The sequence below is a fragment of the Peromyscus leucopus genome, chromosome 8b (genome assembly GCF_004664715.2).
Source record: "Peromyscus leucopus breed LL Stock chromosome 8b, UCI_PerLeu_2.1, whole genome shotgun sequence".
NCBI classification, from domain to species: Eukaryota; Metazoa; Chordata; class Mammalia; order Rodentia; family Cricetidae; genus Peromyscus; species Peromyscus leucopus.
The window spans coordinates 87,464,628-87,489,145 of NC_051086.1; the positions used below are offsets into that span (position 1 = coordinate 87,464,628).

General features: G+C 37.6%; 1 protein-coding gene across 1 annotated transcript in view; it reads right to left on the reverse strand.

The window, feature by feature from the left end:
* The window catches only part of LOC119086963, a 111,467-nt gene that overhangs the window by 13,811 nt on the left and 73,138 nt on the right, over positions 1-24,518 (reverse strand). Inside the window, exons 48-56 of the mRNA XM_037201094.1 lie at positions 24,254-24,310; positions 15,164-15,268; positions 14,287-14,337; positions 13,251-13,355; positions 10,035-10,088; positions 9,012-9,116; positions 7,561-7,614; positions 5,613-5,717; positions 1,576-1,629 (exon numbers count right to left, since the gene is read on the reverse strand). Of these exons, the coding sequence (XP_037056989.1) occupies positions 1,576-1,629; positions 5,613-5,717; positions 7,561-7,614; positions 9,012-9,116; positions 10,035-10,088; positions 13,251-13,355; positions 14,287-14,337; positions 15,164-15,268; positions 24,254-24,310 (690 nt within the window). The remainder of the gene's footprint in view (positions 1-1,575; positions 1,630-5,612; positions 5,718-7,560; positions 7,615-9,011; positions 9,117-10,034; positions 10,089-13,250; positions 13,356-14,286; positions 14,338-15,163; positions 15,269-24,253; positions 24,311-24,518) is intronic.

A 24,518-nucleotide genomic window follows, 5' to 3' on the forward strand; every position in this document is an offset into this window, starting at 1 on the left:
ACCTGTATTTCACTTGACTATCATGTAATACAATCATCACCCTACAGAACATAATAAAGCAGTTAAAATAGAAGAGAGCTTGCTTTTTCTTTAGCTAATGAGGTGAGACTTTGCACCATTGCTAATTCTTCATGTTGTACTTGGATTCATACTATGGATGAGATTATCTATGCTAAAAGAAAAATATGCTTGACTGTTTGTCTTAGATTTAAGGCATTACTTGAACTGATCTTTCAGGCCTGATAAGATAATGGCCTTGGATTCCTGCACCTTCCAGTCCCTTTGTATAACCCCTTCTGCTATCTTCATCTCATAGCTATTTGAATTCTGTTCTTGAGAGTCTCGAATACTTGCATACAGCCATTACACTACAAAACACCCAAGTGTTGATTTAAAGACAGAACAGGATGAATTATCCTGATTGACACAGGCATTAGCTCCTCCAATGAGAATCAGCACTAGTGAAGGAGATTTGGCAACCCTGATGGTGTCTTCTGTGGCTTTGGTTGAAGAGGTACCAAAAAGTAGAATTAGAACTCAAAAATTCTCATACTATTAAGAGAAATGTGTTGTCTTTGCTACACAACACCATCAAATGAATCCGAATTATGAAAAACAAAACATGTCTGGCATCTTTCTTTGTTAGATAAACCATCAACATGTGAGGATACTTGTGTCCTCATGTAGTCTACGCATCGGATTTAGAAATATAAAACTCTCTTACTTACAACAAAGTTCATGGTTTTTTTTCAAGACAGGGTTTCTCTGTGTAGTTGTGGTACCTGTCCTGGATCTCGCTCTGTAGACCAGGCTGGCCTTGAACTCACAGAGATCCACCTGGCTCTACTTCCTGATTGTTGGGATTAAAGGCCTGTGCCACCACTGCCCGGCCAAGTTTATGTTCTTATAAGGAACATACTTCAAATAACCCAATGCTCATCTAATTTCCCAGAAAATTATAATGTTGTTGATGACCCACCCCCAAAATTACATCTGTAGATAGTATCTTTGTCATTGTCTAATTTTTGAAATATCTGAAGTCCTCCTACAGCAGTTTTCAATCAGGCCAGATCGAAACGCTTTAGTTGATCATGCACTGTGCTCCGGTAGCTCCTTTTCCTAGTTCATTCACTGTCACTCTCTAATTATAAAAAGTGACGTAATGCTACCAGCTTTTCAGTGTGTACCAGAACGCATGATCAGCATTTCCAAGAAATGTCAAATTAGAAACAGAATGCATCCAGAAAGCTTGAGAGATCTTATCCACAAGAGAATATTGTCCAAACTATCTTAGTTCTTATTGCTGTTAATGGAACCCAATGCTCATCTAATTTCCCAGAAAATTATAATGTTGTTGATGACCCACCCCCAAAATTACATCTGTAGATAGTATCTTTGTCATTGTCTAATTTTTGAAATATCTGAAGTTTTGGCATGTGTTTGTTGCAAAAGCATAGGTGATTCAAAGCAAGCTTAATTAACAAAAGGTTAAAGTGGTAAAATTAACAAGAAAATGAAGACATAGTAGGAGATATCATTAAAGCAGTGTAAAAAAATAAGTAATTTCATACTTACCTAAAATAGAATACACTTCTTTCATTAAATTATTTAGTTTCACTTTCCCTTCAGCTGTAAGACAGGAAAAATTCAGATATTGAGAAAACGAAACTCAGTAAAAAGACAAAAACATACAGTCCTTAATTATGTAGCACAGCCTTGACGAAGTCATTAACTAAATTGTCCCTCTATAACAGACAATTTTGGACTTCAATGGTTCCATGTCCATTAATGGACATTAATAAATTAATTGAATAATTCATAAAAAGTGTTCTGTACTGTCCCTGGAATATTGTTAAACTAAATGTCTATAAGCTATGAGGGGGTCTTTGAAGGTTTTAAGTTTTTAATGAGCACATATTAACTTTACAAAACAATAGGATTCATTTTGACATTTTTATATGTATGTAATATACTTTGATCATACTCATTGCTCCATTACTCTCTTATTTGAAGGGGTTTAATTTTTTTTTTAAAATTACGTGTGTCAGTGCTTTGCCTACATGCTGTCTGTGCACTAAATTGCATGCCTGGAGCCTGCAGAGGCCAGAAGAGGGCACTGGATTACCTAGAACTGGAGTTACAGATACTTGTCAATCAACATTTAAATGTCAACATGTAGATGTTGGGAAAAGAGCCTGGGTCCTCTCCTGTCCCTTGAGGAGGTTCTAACTGAGGAATAAAAAGGCCATATTTACATTTTAACTAAATTATCCTGGCTGTTTTATGCAGGATTAATTTAAGACAACAATATAGTCATTAGACCATCCTGGAGGCTGTGTTAGTAGTATCAGCCAGGATCACAAGTGTCTGAATTAAGGGTAGAATACTAAAGATAGGAATTTGTTCTTGTGGGAAACAGGACAGGGCAGGAACAGCTGAATATGCTGATTAGTGAGTAGCTGTGGGAGGTTATGGTAGCATGGAAATAGAAGAGGAGTCAAGAACTAAGGGTGAGCAAGTTCACTTTTTGCATGCTGTTTAGATTGCTAGTAAAAACTGTGCATTGACAGGGGTTGGGTTTTTTTTTTTTTTTTTTTTTTTTTTTTTTTTTTTTTTTTTTTTGTTTTTTTGTTTTGTTTTTCGAGACAGGGTTTCTCTGTGTAGCTTTGCGCCTTTCCTGGAGCTCACTTGGTAGCCCAGGCTGGCCTCGAACTCACAGAGATCCGCCTGGTTCTGCCTCCCGAGTGCTGGGATTAAAGGCGTGCGCCACCAACGCCCGGCCAGGGGTTGGTTTATATAGGAGAAGGTCTCTATCAACCTGATGATCTCAGCTTTACTTTCACTTCCGTGTGTGTGTGTGTGTGTGTGTGTGTGTGTGTGTGTGTGTGTGTGTGTGTATGCAAGAAACAAGTCAAGCTAAGGCCTGGCATTTATGACTAAGAATAAACCTCTGTATGTGATTTATTTGGGAGCTGGGTGGTGGACCCCCCAAAAGAGCAAAGACAAACAACAACATGTATGTGTATATGTATGTGGCATGTGGGCGTGCATTCACATAGATGCTTGTGTGTGTATAAGTAGAGGTCAGAGGTCACCCTCCAGTGGTATTCCTTAGTAGATGCTTACCTTGTTTTTTTGTAGACAGGGTCTCTCACTTGCATATAGGTTAGGTTGGTTGGCCAGAGAGCCCCAGGCATCCATCTGTCTGTCTCTCTGATGCCTGTGTACCACAACGCTGATTTGTTTGTTTGCCTGTTTTTGTTTTTGTTTTTTTAAATGTGGATTCTGGAAATTCAACTTAAATCCTCATTCTTGTGTGGGGATGTAAGTAATGACTGAACTATCCATTTATCCCCATTTATTTTTAATTCTTACTGTGAATTCTTACATTCAGATTGTTGTCCACTGCATGTTGAACTCTCATAGCTTGTAAGCTACAGTTTTCTAATATTTTTATAATTTTTTTGAGGATTCCATATATGCATACAATACATGTAGAACATATTAACTCCCTACTCCTCCCAATTTCTCTGAATTCGTCCCTACCCCTTTCAAGTTTGTGCCCTTAAAAAAAATAAATAAACCAGAGGCTAATCTGCACTGCCTATATATGCATGTTTGGCTTAGCATGGTTGGGCTATATCCTTAAAACCAACTCTCCCTTCCCTGGAATCCCTCAATAGCCCCTCAGCTCATAAGCCCATCCCCTTCCATGCTAGAATGTTGACTGTCTTGATCTTGAGCAGGCAGCCAGGACTGCTGTGAGTTCATGAATATACGCTGCATTTTTTGACAAACTAGTGTCTTTGTATTTGTGATGGCATTCTTGATGGTCAACATGACTGCATCTGAAATTAACTAAAACCCAAGAAACTGGGCACACTTGTAAGGGATTTTTTTTCTTAATTAAATCATTCGAAGTGGGAAGACCCACGTCTAATCTGGATCTCTGAGGTGGGAAGATCCACCTTTAATCTGGGCCACACCTTCTGCTGGCAGCAGAACATGGAGTAAGGAAGCTTGCTTTCTTTGCCTGTTTGCTCTCTCCAGCAAATCCATTCCTTCACTGGCATTAGGGCCTACTTCTCCAGGAGTCCAGCATATACTGAAGATCAGCTGAGACATCCAGCCTCATGGACTGAATAACTACTCGATTCTTGGACCTTCCATTGGTAGACAGCCTGGCCCAGCTGGCCTAGCTGGATCACAGTCTGTGGACTATTCTAATAAATTATATCTATTCATTCCTTAAGTTCCGTTCGTCTACAGAACCCTGACTAATACATGTTCTTATGGACTGAACTGTTGAGTTTGTTTCTAGACTTGCTGGTCAGGCAGGAGCTCTACTCTTTACTAAATGGACATTTTTAATCACTATATTAACTGACAAACTGAAAATGGAAAAGGGAACTTTTCCTACGGAAAAATGGAAGGTATATGAATTTTGGTTAAAGGCAAATTGCTAAAAAGTTGTGGTCAATTTGGGCTGGATAATTCTCAGAAGACTGGAGAAAGAATAAAAACCCAGATAGATTCTGACTGCAAGTTTCTGATGAATGTAAAAAAACAAAAACAAAAACAAAAAACAAAACAAAACAAAAACCATGTCCTTCTTAAAAGCAAGTGAAATTAGGAATGATAAATAAGTATATTTATGTAAGATGTCCTTCAAAGAATATTCTTGTATTAAATGAATATGGCCTTGGTTCTATTTTTTCACTGAAGTAAAAATTTTAAGGTAAATACTATCACATTCATGATCCCTTATATGAGATTATCAGACCAACTATTTGTCTCAGTCACAAATAAAAACTTTGCTCTCCTAGACTGAAACCCGTAAGTTCAGGTTTGAAGTAAAAGAGGTGACATTTTAAGCATAATGCAATAAGTAAGTGACCTCATCTAGGAAAAACAAGGTTGTGGAAAAAACAGTAAACTAAGGTTAGAACTGTTTATTACTATAACTTATGACAGTGTTTAAACTGTTCTTATTGTAAGCAACAATAAGACCTCTGAACATACCAATTGATGTCACACTGTGGTACGTCTGAAATTTCCTATTCCATTCTATACATTTCCACTGAGAACACTTAACCCACTGGTTTGGGGGAAGGAGCACCTGAGCTCAGGAAAGGCAGAAAGGGAGACAATTCTGGGAATTCACACCCGAGAGTACAGGGTGGCAATAAACGAAAGAAGCATTAAAGACGCCAGAGTCATGTACTTTAGCTACAGGGACATAGCAGGGCACTCGGGAACAGCAGCTTTCAACAGAGCGGCGGCTGTGGGAACTGGACATGTTGGAGAAGCAAATGGGACTGATGCTCTTCTTGCAAATCCTTCATCTGGTTTCTACTCCCTGGTTATTCTCTGACTTAAAGGCTTTGCTTTATCTTGTACAGCATTTTGTATCCACAGAGGAAGAAACTGGATTTTAGATCGCTGGCAGTAAAGTTACAGCATTTTTTTTTTTCTGACCTTTTTTCAGATGCAGACTTTTCCCCTAAGCTTTTGGAAAATCTATGACATTTTCAAGGTCTGACTGGAGAAATCCTTGTTTTCAAGACTAGAGAACATGTGCTCCCCACTTCCCCCAGTCCCACAGCACTCACAGGTTTCTGGCAGCCTTGTTGTTAGATCCATGAATTCTTTCTCTGTCATCTCGATCCCCATGTTTTCTAAAAACGTATCCAGGCTATCGATATCAACACTGCCTTCTGAGAAGGGGGACAGGAAACAGATGCAATCAAACAGAACAATTCTAACTGGACTGTGCAGCTGTATGTTCTAGTATATCTTTTATTTAACGGTGGTCATCCATTTTATTATCATTTTAAAACACCATTCATTTCTTGATATTATTGTTACGATTTCAAGATAAACCCAAACTTTCAACTTTGCTCAATAAACAGGAGAGTAAAATCCCCCAATGCTTCTGCTGGGCACAAGCCTACAGAGCAAAACCATCTTAAAGAGTCTATGAAAAGATCCATGTAAAGTTGACTGACATTTTGTAGAACAAGAATTATTTTTGTTACATGACCCTGCAAATGATTAGTCTCTACTTTTGACCTAAGTCTTTTTTTTTTTTTTTTTTTTTTTGTGATTGTGACCAGTTTTATTTTATATTTACTAAAAGCAGAGAACTCAGAGATACACCTTCTAAAAGCCCTCTATTGACCTCATGGGACATAGTTTATTAACACTGAATTGCAAAAGGAAAAATTATGGTTTTTCTAGCATGGGTGATTAGAATAGCAACTGAAATATTTCATGAACACTCTTTTTCTCCGATTAGTATAGAACATATTTTCTAATGGCATAAATTCCATGCTTAACCAGACCTCCCTTCTATGAAAGAGTAGTAACTTCCCAGCAGCCAATATCAGTGGAGGACTTTAGTTCCCAGATAATAATGGCCATAATACAAGTATCATTTTCTGAGAAATCCTAGCTAGTTCCCAACCCAAGTATGAAATATAGCAACCACAACTTCAAAAGATCCAAACTGTTATACTGTTATAAGTTTGTTCTTTATCAGATAAAAAGAGTTACAGCTGTACACCACTCATGAATACCCTAGCTGTTTTTTTTAAATTAATTAATTAATTTTTTTATTATTTATTTTATTTTACAATACTATTCAGTTCTACATAACAGCCACAGATTTCCTTGTTCTCCCCCTTCCTGCCCCACTCCCCTTCCCCCAGCCCACCCCCTTTCCCACCTCCTCCAGATCAAGCCCCCCCCCCAGGACTGAGATCAACCTGATAGACTCAGTTCAGGCAGGTCCAGTCCCCTCCTCCCAGATTGAGCCAAGCGTCCCTGCATAAGTCCCAGGTTTCAAACAGCTATCTCATGCAGTGAGCCCAGGACCTGGTACCACTGCCTAGATGCCTCCCAAACGGATCAAGCCAATCAACTGTCTCACCTATTCAGAGGGACTGATCCAGTTGGGGGCCCCTCAGCCTTTGGTTCATAGTTCATGTGTTTCCATTCATTTGGCTATTTGTCCCTGTGCTTTATCCAACCTTGGTTTCAACAATTCTCGCTCATATAAACCCTCCTCTTTCTCGCTAATTAGACTCCTGGCGCTCCACCCGGGGCCTAGCCATGGATGTCTGCATCCAGATTCCTCAGTCCTTGGATGGGGTTTCTGGCCCAACTATTAGGGTGTTTGGCCATCCCATCACCAGAGTAGGTCAGTCTCGGCTGTCTCTCGGCCATTGCCAGCAGTCTTTTTGTGGGGGTATCTTTGTGGATATCTGCGGGCCTCTTTAGCACTTTGTTTCTTCCATTTCTCATGTGGTTTGACCTAAGTCTTTAGGTGAGAGACCACACTCCTCATTTCTTATTTGTTTTCTAGTCAAAACAATAATTCCCCCTTAGGACCCAGAGGAGGGAAATCCACAGGAGCCTAACACTTCCGGCATGGGAAAGTACTTGGTTGATACAGACACTATTCTGGCCTAAGTGAGGACACAGGAGTACAAGAAAGCTGGATGCTTCTTTCCACAGTACAAAGAATAGCCTTAAAGGCCTTTTTATTTTGCTCCTTACCATCAAGAGACTTCACAGCCTTCACCAACTGTTTCTGAAAAACTCTTCCATCATCTATTTAAAAAAAAAGGTGTTTTGGAAATAAGAGTCAAAAGAGAGTACACAACTCCTACCTCAGGAAAAAAAAAGGAATTCAAAAAAATCTTTGCCTAAAGAGCATTTCAAATATATACAGATAATATATGAACCAAAATGCTCAGTCTCAGTGATACCTGAGTGAAATTCAAATAATAATGAGATGTCTAAAATCCCTCTTTTTTCCCTGTATTATAAATGTGAGGGAAATAAAGACCTTAACCACTGTTGATGGGTGTTCAATTATAACAGCTTCTCTGGAAGGAAATAAACAAAATACCTTCTCATTTACAACTAAGTCTCAAGAGACTTAAGGCTGTCTGTGCAGATTTATCTATAAGAGTATGAAGTGAAGACAGAGTTATAGTCAGGGTGCTGGAGCACATGGATCACAACTTTGACAGTAGGTACAGCTTTGAGGAAAGCCTAAATACAGCTTTACTTTGGCTTATTTATATCATCAAGGTTTTCTATGATCAGAACACATATTAATGCCATGAAAAGAGTTATTAACAAGTTAATACAAACACAAATATTATCTGTCAATTAATCCGTCATTTCATGTCTTCAAAGCATGAAGAGCAAATCCACGAAAATACTAACAGTGGGTTTGTCTTTGAATTACGGAGTTGAATGTATTTTTTTGTTTCCCTGATTTGTTTTTAGTTTTATTTCATTTCATAGTGAAGTTGAGAAATCTATCTTCTTTTTTTGGCCTTGGGTTGGGTGGGTCCGTCAGTGAGGTGCTTGTCTTGTAAGCACTGGTATCTGAGTTACATCTCCCCAACTTTTGCAATTGTGTGGCGAGCTTGTAAATCCAGTGTGTGTGTGTGGGGAGACCAGGAGGACCAGCAGGCTCACTGACCTGCCCTGCTAGCCATAGGGGTGGACTCCAGAGCAGTGAAGGTCTAAGGATGACATCTGAGGTTGTCTTCTGGTTTCTACACATGCATGGACCCATATGTGTCTGACTACATGCACACATATAATTTTTTAAAATATATAAAATCACCTTTTTGGTAAAGTCTACATTTCACTCCTGTGAAAACACGCAGCGATGTCATTCAGCTGTTTTGTCCCCTGCAGTCGGTCATTCTTCCCTCACCCACCTCTACTTTCTACTCCCCCTCCCTCCCTCCCTCCCTCCTCCCTCCCTGTCCCCTCGCTAAAAACAAGACCAATAAAGAACTTTGGTAGCAAATTTACAGCTGAAAGATTTGATGATTCTTAAATTAAAATCTAAATGATGAGATTTTATTTGCATCATCATTAGGTTTTAATAGTTTTCAAGCATTTTTAATTTGGGAACTTCTTTACATAGACTAGACACAAAACCAAACTATCTAACAAGCCCAGGTGGTGCCCATGATACTTACCATTAACTGACAACATATCTAGCAACTTCAGGCTTTCATAAGGCCTGAGTGAAATACCAAATGTGTCCAAAACGTTTGGAAGTCTATTTGCATCAACTTTCCCTCCTTTGAAAGAAAAAGAAAAATTGTTGGTATATGACAATTTTAGGATCTGAAATCATGAAAATGCTGGCCCATACAATGTCACCATTACAATCACCTTCTCACACATTCCCTAGTAAGGCAAACATATTTCTTAATTTTTGATAAAAAGGGAGCATGGTCTTCTGAGCCTGTTGGCAAAAAGACATTTCAACCCCAAAGAAATTAATAATTTTTAATGGGCCACTAAGTCAGGCTTACCTGGTCACCCCCTAACACTGCAAGATGTGATTATGACTGAAGTAGCTCAATTCACTTCACTCCTCTGAAGTATTATTATTAGTTTAGTATTTGCCTGGATTCTAAACAAGAGCTTCCAAGCTCACAAAGCCTAGAGGCGGGTGAGGCAGGCAATGAGCAGATGTGGCTGTGGGGAATAGAGGGTACAAGCCTTGGCAAAAGAGGGTCAGGATGGGAGGGGTGAAAAGAATAAGGAACGGGTATGGATCCTCATGCCTGCAATTCCAGCATGTGGGAGGCTGAGGCACAAAGACTCAAGCTTGAGACCACCCTACCACTACACAGTAAGTTCAAGGTCATCCTGGGTCACATAGCAGAGTCCTGTCTCAAAACAAGAAGGAAGGAGGGAAGGAATGACCTTTCAACTCATGAATAGCTGATCTGAGATCTCCCATTAAAACATCAGTGAAAGATGAGCATGGTATTGTCAGAAACCACAAATTGTAATTTATTAAATATCACTATTTCTTTGTATGGCTGAACTCTAATTCAAGGTCAAAGACAGAAGAAAAATTGGATGCAAAAAATTTCATTATAAATGTTTAAAATATGAACATTAATAAACTTACAATGCAATATTGGGGAAATCCAAGCAAAACTCATCAGCATTATTAAAATAAAAATGTCTTAGTAATGTTTTACCTGTGAAAGATTTTGCTTCACTTATTACCCTTTTCACGTCAACTTTATTGTTTTCTGAAAGACACAAAACAAACAGGAATGCGACAATGGGACTAGGAAAACGGTGCTGAGCTGAGGAGTTAGCTGTATCGCTCTCCTCAAGGGAACAAGTTGAAGTCCAATTGTAAGAATGAGCCCACACCTGCCTGAAATGGGACTGGCATGCCACGCACATGGAAATCTGAATGACAGTTTAAGATAAATAATCTAAAGTAAGCAAAAAAAAAAAGTTATCCAGAACCTTATTAAATAAGGTATACCCAGAGAAGCTCTTTACCAGTTAAGCATACACACATATAAATGATCAGAACCTAAATGTACTTTGCAGCCTGGTATAGTTTTGTGGTGTTAACAAATAGGACAGTTTGAGAAAACCTCTTTATTTTTAATAATTTTATGCATGTATACTGTGTATACTGTAGCCAATTCTACTTATCTTAGTTAAAAATCTTAATTTTAAATTTTTTTTTTTTTTTTTTTTTTTTTTCCGGAGACAGGGTTTCTCTGTGTAGTTTTGGAGCCTTTCCTGGAACTCACTCTGTAGCCCATGCTGGCCTCGAACTCACAGAGATCTGCCTGCCTATGCCTCCCGAGTGCTAGGATCAAAGGCGTGTGCCACCACTGCTGGCTTTAAACTCATTTTTAAATGAAATTGACTAAAGCAAAATTGCCTCTCACCTACAGGAAGAAAAGCGGCACAAAATTTCTAATGAGCACTTTTAGAAGCACTCAATATCCTAATGAGTCAAGGAAATTTGAGTTAAAGCCATTTGGGGATGGAATGATTGAAAGTCCACATCTGAAGGCAGGGACTGGGGAAGTTGGCTCTGCAGTGATGTCTTCATGGCATGCAGGTGTGGGCCTGCATTTGCTCCCCAGTGTTACTGCCCCTCCCCCCAAACCGATAACACCAAATGCTGATAACGAGTGAAGACAAACAGAACTTGTTAGCATTGTGAGGGATGTACAATATACAGAATGGCACATCCACTTCTGGAAACCATCTGTCAATTTCTTATAGAACTGAAGACTATGATGCACTGTTTCCACTCTGAGACATTTACCCGCAGGAAAAGTATGCACACATCCACACTGTCTTGTATTGTGTCCTCAGCAGCTTCACTCATGGTAGGAACACATGTAAAGTAATTCTCTTACCCCACATGCTTCTTTTGAGATGTGGCTGACAAGCTCCTCACCCAGAAACTACCTTGAATGGAGTAGGGTCTGGCAACTCCTTTGACAGAAATGTAGTGAAAGCATGCTGTGTGACTTTCTAGGTTAGGTTACATCAAGGATGCAGTTTTTACCTCCCTGTCTGTTAGGATGCTTGAACTTGGATCTCAGTGCCCATGCTGTGAGAAAGCTCAAGCTAGTAGATGCATGGGGTGTCCATGTGGAGAGAAACAGACTGCCCCAATGCTAATCCAATGGCTGCCATCAACTACTGCACATGAGAGACGAGCCAACTTCAGATGTCACATATCAGAAAGAAGCCAAACCTACCAGGTTACACCCCATTCCCACCTAGAGAATTTGTAGTCACAAAATATAGTTGCTTTGTACCACTAATTCTCGGAGTAGTTATTGTGCAGTATTAGAAAGAAGACAGACAGACTTTATAAAGGACACACACAGTAGTTTCACTACATGCCATCCAGGGTAGGCAGAACTAATTTGAGAAAAACAAGAGTACCAGTTGATTTTGAGTTGGGGTGGAGATGGTTTAGGATAGGCCACAAGGGAAGGTCATGGAGGAGGTAATGCTCTGTCTTGACAGATGTTAATGTTACAGATGTGAGCACTCAGCCAAACTCAGCAACCACCTTGGATAGGTTTGTATCAGTAACCACATTAAAAGTAATAAAAGCTTCAACTGAAAGGCAGAGACCATCAGACTCAATTAAAAACATCCCAACTATATGCTATTCATAAAATGTACCCTTTAAACCTGTGGAAAAAGAAAGATAAAGATAGGCTGTGTAAGCAGGACAAACATGTCTAGTAGCATTGGTAACACTGGACAAAGTATTCTTTAAAGCAAGACATTACTAGAAGTAAAAAAACCCTTCATAATGACAAATGGACTGATTGAAATGAAATATGATAATATGATATTCTCAATTCACATGTGTTAAAATAATTTAAACACATATAATGAAAGTACATGCACAGCGTGAAGCATGGATGGTATGTGCCTGATATCTACTTAGGAGGGTGAAAAAACTGAATGTACATAAAAAAAAATCACTGCAGTCCACAACATATAGTACTTTTAGTCCATGCCAATGCATTTCAGGCAGCTTTCACTGCTGCCGTGTGGTGTGGCTACACATAAGGTGTGGAGCACCTCTGTGTGCTCACAACCAAGGCTGCCATGAAGCTTCCCAATGCACCGTGAATGAGCACTCAGAATACTTCAGATTTGTTATGTGACTGATTTTGAATTAGTTTTTGGCCATCTAGCTTTCAGAAATCTTATACCGTTATCATTTTTTGCACCCCCCCACAGTCATTTACATTGCTTCTAATAGATCGTGAGCCACAGTTTAGAAAGCTGTAGTTCAAGCTGTTTACCATAGACTTTTCTCCATGAGACCCATGTAAGAGATAGACACATGGGCACTGAGTTAGAAGGCTGCTATGTGGAGCAGGTTTACTTTAGTTACATTAAAAGAACATAAAGACTCAGTGCTTCTACCTTTAAAAATAAATACTGAGGCTACCTACTCAGGAAGGTGGCCAACGAGGTGGACTGAAATTTGAGTAACACCTATCAAATCTCCAAATCTCCCTACTTTCTTTATATCAGGAAAGATTGAAGCCAGGCCTCCTGGTACACACCTTTAAATCCCAGCTGAGGAGGCAGAGACAGGTGGATCTCTGTGAGTTTGAGGCCAGTATGGTCTACATAGTGAGACTCTGTCTAAAAAACAAAACAAAACAAAATGAAAAAGATAAAGTAGAAAGGAGCTCTCATTGGAAGATATGGTGGAGGGGGTGGTGTCATCCAAATCTTTCTTTAAAATGTGCCTGAAGCCAGCCAGAGACAGGGTATGTTCCTCCTTCCGACCCAAGGTTTCAGAATGCATTTCCTGATGTCAAATAAGCACTTATTAAAATAGGCTTTCATGATTAGTTTTTTCCTGAGAGCTCAATAATAGTCAAAACTCTTACCATCAACTTTCAGGTTTTTCATTAGATCTTGAAGCTCCCTTTGACTGAGATTCATTCCCATATTTCCCAAAACTGTGTCCACTCTACTGGCATCAACCTTGGGTCCTATGGAGAGAGAGAGACAATCAAAAGTTAGTGTCCCTCAACTGTGGAGAAAACTTACAGTCCCTGAGGATTATGTTTGTCATTTTCAATCCAAGCACCAGGGCCCAAGAAGAGCTTCAATACTGGCAGAATCTAACAGAGAATTAGTGCCTGTCACTTTAATCTTTATGGAGGAGATACCCACTAGAGAAAGTTAGATGTGACAAAGCGATGCCTCACCAAGTCACAGAAAGGTGACAATATGCCCAGTATTTCTAATTCATTTTGTTTTGCTCTTGTATTTATAACTAACTTCTAGCATCTTAAGAATGCTGGGTTGTAAGTCCAATTTGGAAGCATTTTGGTTAAAAGTAAGTGAATTCAAGTAAAAATCTTAGTGGTAGTTTTGGTGGTACATGGGTCTGGTGGATGTGCTTATGGCTTGTGATACCATTTCCTTGTGATTGAAGTGTGGGTACATTTGGGCTTTTTCATACATCCATCTATATCTTACCCAGTAATTTCCTTCAGTGTAACTGGGAAAGAATGTCTGTGCTCTGCATCTTCCCAGATGTCTTATTAGTCTATGTCCCTCCACTTTCATGAAGCCTTTGTAACGTTCTTACTTCTGGCACAAATGTCAGATTAGTAGTCTGCCACTGAATAAATTTACTCAAGATATGATAATTCACCCTACTTTTTTTTTTTTTTTTTTTACCATTGTAAGACCCAAGTTCCGATATTTTCTTTTATTAAAGTCTGAAAAAAAAAAAAAAAACTGCATGAGGGCATAGACACTCTTTCACAGTTACATTGAAGGAAATTACTGGGTAAAATATAGGTGGATGTATGAAAAAGCCCAAATGTATCCACACTTCAATCACAAGGAAATGGTATCAATGACAAACATGGTGGTCCCAGATTCATTCACTTGACTTAGTGTCCCTCTTACCTTTAAAGAACTGCATACCGTCCAGCAACCGTCTCAGATAGACTTTTCCATCTGGAGGAAAAAGAACTGTTCAGCTCGTAGAAGGGCAAAGTGGAGCTTTATGAACCAGTAATTTTAGAAACTTTCCTTGTAAATTGTCAAGGACTTTTTTGATTTACCAATAAATAATGAAATTACACAGAATGTATGGAATGTTCTAACTTCACTAACATGCCACAACACATCTTTTCCTTCCTTTTGTGATATCTCCTTAGTTTCCTACTATATCACTCTCTACTTTCTCTTTTCTCACGCACTCTTGGTTAATGTTAGATGGATCAATAGAAAAAGTTAATAAAAATACACTGAACTTATATAATGATGATATAATTATTGATTTTCAAACTAAGGATTAGAAGGCATTAGTTTTTATATATATATATATATGACATATATATATATATATATATGACATATAGATTAGCATCCCTTATCCAAAGAAGTGCTTGGACCTTTTCTGATCTGGGGGTGCTTGAATATACATAATGAAATGCCTTGAAGACAGGGTCCAAATTTAAAAATGAAATTCATGTTTCAAAATTAGCTCATATGCCTAGGCTCAAGTAGTTTTATATAACATTTCCATTGTCTAATGTTTGATTATGATCTATCTTATGAAGTCACATGGAATTTTCCACTTGTGATATCATTGTTCCTCAGTTTTATATACTGATTGTTGTATATCTGGACAGGGCTGTGAGAGGATCACTTAAGATGAAATGGCATAAGTCACTTATTACTATCTGGCAAGCAAGCAGACAGAGACAATTCTAGACAATTCTAGTTTCCACACTTTAACAATAAGTCTCTCTGTTATATTCTGATGGGAAGTACTTACCATCAACTGGTACGTTGTTCACTATTTTGGATAGCTGTGAGTCTGTAAGTTCTATTCCCATGTCTTGAAGAACTTTCGCTGCATCATGGACATCAACTTCCTTTCCTACAGATAAAAATGGTAACACATGACATTTCACAGAACCATTTAATTATTACAGAATGACAATGACATCTTCCACTCAATTCATAATAGAGTTAGGTTAGTTTTATCTGGGCATGGCTATCTCTGGCAGAAAATGGAAGTGCTGGCTTCAACTCTGGTACAAAGACAAGAAAAACAAAATATGTTGTAATAGATCATCATAATTTCTGCTTGTGAGAGATTACTAGTAGGTAATAAGACTTTATCTTTTTTATTATAGTAACAAGTATTTACTAAATGCCTTTGAATAATTTATAAAAACTCCCCACAAGATTATAGTTTGGTAAAAGCACAGAACTACATGGCATTGCCAAAATATTGGTAAGCCAAAGTTAAGGTCTAGGAAATTGGACCAAAGCCATTTCATGTAAGGACAGAATGATCTGAATACACCTGATACTCTCTTACAAATGGATGCGTGGAATATCCAAACTTATGGGCTGCAAAAAATAGAGTTCTGAGGGAAATTTATAGCAACAAATATCTATATTAAAAAAGAAGAAAGATGTCAAATAAACAACCTAAAGTTATACCTCCAGGAACTAGAAAAAGAAGAAAACAAACCTCAAACTTAGCAGAAGGAAATAAATAAATATCAAAGCAGAAGCAAATATATCACAAAGAAGAAAAACAACATGAAATTACATAAAATTAATATTAGAGGGAATGTGATGCCTTAAGATATCCCCTCATCCTATTTTTTTCACGAGTCCAACAAAATATCAGGTGTGAGTCTGGAGGCAGGGTGAGTGGCATGGAAAGGCACGGTGTACAAGAACGAACAGTGGACAAGTGCAATCCAGAAATAATGAACTTTAGACTTGTAAAAGAAACAATGGTTATTGTGGAAGGGAAGACAGTCACAAGCCTAAAGTAAGAATTAACAAAGAATCAGGCATGTTCTGCTCTGCTAATCAGCAAATCTTTAAGAGAAATGGAAGAACAAAGAGTAAAGCCAGTCGACCATGGAAGAATACTCAACAGAGCTCAGGGTTAATAGAAGCCCATCAGCAGAAACCCCATAGAAGTGCTTGGAACTCTTCAATTAAAAGATGCAAACTGAGCTGGCACTGGTGGTGCACGCCTCTAATCTCAGCACTCGGGAGGCAGAGGCAAGTGGATCTCTGAATTCGAGACCAGCTTGGTCTACAGAGTGAGTTCCAGGACAGCCGGGGCTACACGAAGAAAGCCTGTCTCAAAAACAAAACAAAAACGAAACAAAAGTTGCAAATTGTCTGAATGGCCAACAGTATAAAAGCTGTTATTGTCTGGAAGAAACACACTTTTCTAGCCAGAAAGATGCAGGCTGAAAATGTATAAAACATTGGAATCTAAAGGTAATACTTACATCTGACAAAGAATTCAAGCCAAAATTAGAAAAAAAGAAATTCACTGTATTCTAATAACTCATCAAGAAGATATAATGATTGCAAATACATTTTAAATTTCATAAAGGAAATAATACTGGACATAAAGGGACCAACAGGTCAATATACAATAATATTGGAGGACTTCAATACCTCATTATCACCAATAAGAAGATCATCCAGACTAACATCTATCACCAAACTGGTAGACAGAATGAACAAATAAATATCAGGGCAGATACTAATGAAATAGAGACTTAAAAAACAGTACACGGGCCAGTGAAACAAATAGTTGGTTCTTTAAAATGGTAAATAAGATTTAAAAACTCTTAATCAAATTGACCAAAACACACGGAGAGAAGACCTACATCAATAAAATTAGGGATGAAAATGCATGTATAACAAAACCACTACATGCATCTTGGTGATCATGGGGGAACATTTAGAAAAATTTCAATGCAATAAGTGGTAAAACTTACAAGAATAGGAGAAGTCTCTGGATGCATATGACATACCAAAGTTAAACTGAGGATATAAACAACCTAAGTGGACCAGGAAGGAGCAAGCAACAAGACAGAAGCATTAATAGAGTGTTTTCATAAGGCAACTCCAAGGCCAAACCGATTATTTCATGAATTCTATCAGATCTTTAAAGAAGGACCAACATCAGAGCTCCTTAAACTATTTTAGAAAATAAAAATAAAGAACTATCCTAGAAAATAATAAAGGAACAAACATTTCTAAATTCATACCATGAATCCAATTATACCCTGAAACTTATACCAGACAGGAGTATAATAATGGTAATATCAGAAAGAAAGTTATATACCAATTTCCTGGATGGACAGAGACACAAAATTCTCTACACAATATTTGCAATAACACAGTAAAAATGATTATACACCATATTCAAATTTGTTTTATTCCAGGGATGTCAGGATAGTTCAATGTATGTGAATGGTAGAACATAATATGACTTACACATAGAATTCAGGACAAAAATCATATGGTCAACTAAACAGATGCAGAAAAAGCCTCTGATAAAATTCCACATTCCTTCAAGACAAAAATTCTGAGGAAAGTAGGATAAAATGAGTATGCCTTAACATAACCAAAGCTACTTATGGCAAACCAATAACCAATACCATACTAGTAAGGAAGAACTGAAAGTCTAAAATCAGAATAACAGTGTCCACTCTTACAACTTATTTTTATTGTAGTGCTTGAAATCTTAGCCAAAGCAATAAAGCAAGAAAAAGAAATAAGGGATAGGAACAGGAAAGGGGGGAGTCAAATTGTCCATGTTTTCAGATGATATGACCTTGTAGTTTAAAAAGTTGAAAGACTCCACCAGAAAGACCATGAGACCTACTCAAGAACTTTGGCCATTAGTAGCATGCAAATTTAGTAGCTTTTTCTATGTACCAATGATAAGTTTAATGAGAAAGAAATCAGGAAAACTTTTTTTTTTTTGTTGTTTGTTTTTGAGGCAGGGTTTTTATGTGTAGCCATGGCTATCTTGGAACTTGTTTTGTAGACCAGGCTAGCCTCAAACTCACAGAGCTCTGCCTGCATCTGCCTCCCAAGTGCTGAGATTAAAGGTGTGTGCCACCACTACCTAGCAGGAAAACAGTCTTATATTGGCCTCAAAATCAAGCACCTATGTATAAATTTCATTATATGTGAACCTTTATAACAAAAACTACAAGGCACTGACTGAAGAAGGAAATCATAGAAGGCAGCAGAAGATGAGAAGAGCTCCCATTTACATGGATTAGCAGAACTAATATTACTAGAGTGGCCATATTACTAAAAGTGATGTACAGATCTAATATAAGTCCTGTTAAATTTGCTATGATGCTTTTTACAGAAGTAGGAAAAAAATCCAAACATTCATTTAGATAAGTCAAAGACCTCCAAATACCAGAGTACTCTAGAGGAAAAAAAAAAAAAAAAAAAACCAAACAACCCAATACAGGAGATATCTCAATACCTGACTTGAAACTACTACAGAGCCCAACAGAATAAAATAGCCTTGCCATGGCTCAAAAACATATATATGATGAATGGACAGAACAAAAGACCCAGAGATAAACACACATAGTTACAGCCATCACATTCTTTATAAGGTGCCAATAACACGCACAGGAAAAAAACAGCTTCTTCAATAACTAATATGGAGAAAATTGGACATTCATACCTGTAGAAGATGGAAACTAGATTCCCCACCTCTCACCTGTTTAAAAATCAGCAGGTAAGACCTGGAACTTTGAGACTTTTAAATGTAAATAAGAAATACTTACAGATGTAGGCATAAGTAATGACTGTTTGAGTTGGACTCTACTTAGAAAGTAAGAACAAGAAATGATAAGTTGGATCTCACTAAGTTTACAAGTTCTGTGTAAATTACACTAAAATGATAAGATTACAGATGGGGAAATCTCTGCCAACTATTCATCCCAGAGGTTATTAGCCTCCTGAATATACGAGGAACTTAAAAATCAACAGAACAAATAATCTAATTAATAAAGATGCAAATAAACTGAGCAGGTGGCTTTTTCATAGTTGCATTATGAGTTAGTTTAATTGCACAAAAATTGAAATCACAAGCCTCCAGTTTTCCAGAGTGGCCAACCTTTCTGTTTACCTACTCACAAAAGTCAGTCACAGAAACAGGAGCATCAACACATTAATAGAGACAACACGTTTTATTCAGTCATAAAGAATGGATTTGTGGAGTAAGAAGAACAGGTGAGTGACCAGCCAGCCAGCTGAACTGCCCTTACTCCCTAGATTCTGTTCCTAAAAACCCATTCTACTTCATGCCCCTCCCACTTCATGGCCTGCCCCTGTGGAGGACTTCCACTGCTGGGTGCAGGCCATACCAGTCAGAAGAACAGAGACTCCCCCCACCCCACCCCCCGCTGTACCAAAGGCTAAGCTAACAACCAGATCAGCTCCCAACTTGAACAGAGACTCCCTACTAGATCAGAGGTCACTCCAGCCACCAGAAATCTAGGCCACAAAGACTAGAAGACCAAAAGGGAATGAGAAACCAAGGAACAAAAAAATACTGGTCCAACAAAGACAAACTCAGAAATCAGGACCTAGACCTATAAGCATCCCAAACCTAGATGCCTAAACATCAGTATAAGAACACAATCAACATCAGCCAGGGCAATATGGCACCACCACAGCCCAACTCTCATAGGACAGCAAGACCTGAATATTCCAATGCAACTGAAGTACAAGAAAATGACTTTTAAAACAACTTTATGAAGATGATAGAGCTCCTTAAAGAGGAAGTGAAAAACTCCCTTAAAGAAATTGAGGAAAAAACACCAAAAAATTGGAGCAAGTCAATAAATCCCTTAAAGAATGCCAAGAAAGCCAAGAGAAAACAAACAAAACAGTTGAAGGAAACAATCCAAGACCTGAAAATTGAAATAGAAGCAATAAAAACAAAAAACAAAAACAAAAACCAAACTGAGGGAATTCTGGAAATGGAAAATTTTGGGTAAGTGAACAGGAACTACAGATGCAAATATCACCAACAGAAGACAAGAGTGGAAAAGAGAACTTCAGGCACTGAAGATACGATCGAGGAAATAGATTCATTGGTCAAAGAAAATGTTAAACCTAAAAAACTTCTAACACAAAACATCCGGGTAATTTGGGACACCATGAAAAGACCAAACCTAAGAATGATAGGAATAGAAAAGGAGAAGAATCTCAACTTAAAAACCCAGAAAATACATTTAACAAAATAATAGAAGAAAAATTTCCTAACCTAAAGGAGGACATGCTTATAAAGGTACAAGAAGGTTACAGAACACCAAATAAATTGGATCAGAAAAGAAAGCCCCATCACCACATAATAATCAAAACATTAAACATACAGAACAAAGAAATAATGTTAAAAGTTGCAAGGGAAAAAGGCCAAGTAACATATAAAGGTAGACCTATTAGGATTACACCTGACCTCTCAGCAGAGACTCTAAAAGTCAGAAGGACCTGGACTGATGCCTTGCAGACTCTAAAAGATCATGGATACCAGCCCAGACTACTATACCCAGCAAAACTTTCAATCACCATAGATGAAGAAAACATGATACTCCATGAAAAAGTTAAATTTAAATAACATCTCTTCACAAATCCAGCCTTACAGAAGGTACTAGAAGGAAAACTCCAGCCCAAGGAAGTTAACTACACCCAGAAAAACACAGGCAATAGATAATCTCACATCAGCAAAGCCCAAAGAAGGAAAACACACACACACACACACACACACACACACACACACACACACAAATTCCACCTTCACCACCACCAAAATAATAGTAATTACTAATCATTGTCCATTAATATCTCTCAATATCAATGGACTCAATTCGTCAATAAAAAGACACAGGCTAACAGAATTGATACAAAAACAGGATCCATCCTTCTGCTGGCATACAAGAAACACACCTCAACATCAAAGAGAGACATTACCTCAGAGTAAAGGATTGGGAAAAGATTTTCCAAGCAAATGGGCCTAAGAAGCAAGCTGGTGTAGCTATCCTAATATCTAGCAAAATAGATTTCAAACCAAAATAATCAAAGGAATGGAGAAGGACATTTCATACTCATCAAAGGAAAAATCTACCAAAATCATGTCTTGATTTTTAATATCTATGTCCCAAATGCAAGGGTACCTACATTTGTAAAAGAAACATTACTAAAGCTTAAAAATCACACATCAAACTCCACACACTAATAGTGGGAGACTTCAACACCTCACTCTCACCAATGGACAGGTCATCCAGACAGAAACTAAACATAGATATAATGGAACTAACAGACTTTATGACTCAAATAGACATATATACAGAACATTTCACCAAAACATAAAAGAATACACCTTCTTCTCAGCACCCTATGGAACCTCCAAAATTGACCATATACTTGGTCACAAAGCAAATCTCAACAGATATATGAAAATCGAAATAATCCTCTGCATCCTATCAGACCACCATGGATTAAAGATGGATTTCAATAACAGCAGAAACAACAGAAAGTCTACAAACTCATGGAAACTAAACAACTCTCTACTGAATGATCACTGGGTCAAGGAAGAAATAAAGAAAGAAATTAAAAACTTTCTAGAATTCAATGAAAACAAATATAGAATATACTCAAACTTATGGGACACAATGAAAGTGATGTTAAGAGGAAAATTCATAGATCTAAGTTCCTTCAAAAAGAAATTAGAGAGATCTCATACTAGTGACTTAACAACACACCTGAAAGCTCTAGACAAAAAGAAGCAAACACACCCAAGAGGAGTAGATGGCAGGAAATAGTCAAACTCAGGGCTGAAATAAATAAAACATAAACAAAGAGAACAATACAAAGAATCCATTAAAGACAGAGTTGGCTCTTTGAGAAAATCAACAAGATAGACAACTCTTATCCAAACTAACCAAAAGACCAAGACAGAATATCCAAATTAACAAAATCAGAAACAAAAAGGGGGACATAACAACAGACACTGAGGAAATCCAAAGAACCATTAGGTCATACTTCAAAAACCCATACTCCACAATATTGGAAAAACCTAAAAGAAATGGACATTTTCTTGCTAGCTACCAGTTACAAAAGTTAAGAGCTAATACCAATAGTCCTCAAATTATTCTATAAAATAGAAACAGAAGGAAAATTTCCAAATTCATTTTATGAAGCCACAGTCACCCTGCTACCCAAACCACACAAAGACTCAACAAAGAAAGAGAATTACATACCAATTTCCCTCATGAACTTTGATGCGAAAACATTCAATAAAATACTCACAAACCAAATCCAAGAACACATTAAAAAGATCATCCACCATGATCAAGTAGGCTTCATCCCAGGGATGTAGGGATGGTTCAGCATATGAAAATCTGTCAATATAACCCACCATATAAACAAAATGAAAAAAAAAAAAAGTCACATGCTCATCTCATTAGATGCTGAAAAAGCCTTTGACAAAATTCAACACCCTTTCATGATAAAAGTCTTGGAGAGATCAGGAATACAAGGAACATACCTAAACATAATAAAGGCAATTTACGGCAAGCCAACAGCCAACATCAAATTAAATGGAGAAAAAAATTAAAGCAATTCCACTGAAATCAGGGACAAGACAAGGCTGTCTACTCTCTCCATATTTATTCAATATAGTGCTTAAAGTTCTAGCTAGAGCAACAAGACAACAAAAGGAGATCAAGGGGATACAAATTAGAAAAGAAGAAGTCAATGTATTGCTATTTGCAGAGCTATAACAGTATATCTAAACGACCCCAAAACATCTACGAGGGAACTCCTACAGAAGATAAAAACTTTAAGCAAAGTGGCTGGATACAAAATTAATTTTAAAAAGATCAATAGCCCTCCTATACACAAGTGGTAAACAGCTGAGAATGAAATCAGGGAAACAACACCCTTCACAATAGCCAGATAATATAGAATATTTTGGCATAACTCTAGCCAAGCAAGTAAAAGACATGCATGACAAGAATTTCAAGTCTTTGAAGAAAGAAACTGGAGAAAATAACAGAAGATGGAAAGATCTACCATGCTCATGGATCAGTAGGATTAACATAGAAAAAATGACTATCCTATCAAAAGCAATCTACAGATTCAATGAAATTCCCATCCAAAATCCAATACAACAATATTCAACTTCATATGGAAAACAAAAAGCCCAGGATAGCTAAAACAACTCTGCACAATAAAAGAACTTACAGAGGCATCACCGACCCTGCCTCCCCTTTACTCAAAAGCTTTAAGAGAACAAGTTAGCTTGCCTCCTGAGTGGCTCAGGGAGCATCTCAGAAAAGAGTCAGAGAGGGGAAAGATTTCAAGAGCCAGAAGTTGGGGAGGACTTGGGCAAAACAGTGTCCTCTGGACACGACAGGACAGCCATACTTCTGAACCCACAGTAGCTGTAGTTACTTACACAAGATGAAGCCAATCAACATTCCAGTATGGGGGTTTATGAGTCCCCACTCCTAGCTGGAGAATGGGGAGTCAGTTTCTTTGAGGGTGAAGCCCTGGTAGATCATCCACCCTCAGGTGCAGAGCCCAACTCCCATGAGTATAGAGGCAGCACAAACCGGACTCACAGGACATGAAGCTGGGAGGAGTTAGTGGGAGGAGTGGGAGGTGAGTATGATCAAAACACACTGCACACACAAATGAAATTCCAAAAGAGTTAAAGTTATATAAACTTGAAAACTAGAAATCATTGAAAAAAACTCTGACCTTTTTTGGCCTGATATACTATCAACTTTTCTTGTATTTAAATGTCTTTACTTTGACTTGAGCAGCCTTTAAAATATAAATCATTCTCTCATTGAAGCATACTTTTTAATCTCAGATTTTAAAAGGCCCAAGTCCTCTTTTAAAAACATTAAATCTTAAAATCTTATGTAAATTTTTTTACGTAAGATTGAGTATATTTTTATTACTTGGTGTTCTCTCAAAGATGTCTAATTCAAGGAAAATAAAATCAATTTACTACAAAACATTATATATGTGTTAACTTTCTCCTTACCTGTAATACACTGTACTTTATCCATCAGTTTCCCCAGGTCAATTTTCTTATGCCCTACTAAGTTAAGCAGAGGGGAGTAATAACATAGACTCAGAAAAAGCTATATAGCTCAAGAGATCCTTCATATTTAAGATTACTAAATAACCCAATAAAATAAATCTAACTAAAATGAAGACTGACATTTAATAATGAATAAAGATATTCTAAAAATGTTTGAACAAAAGGCAAGTTGTAAAATATGTTTATTTTCTTATATTTAAGAAAA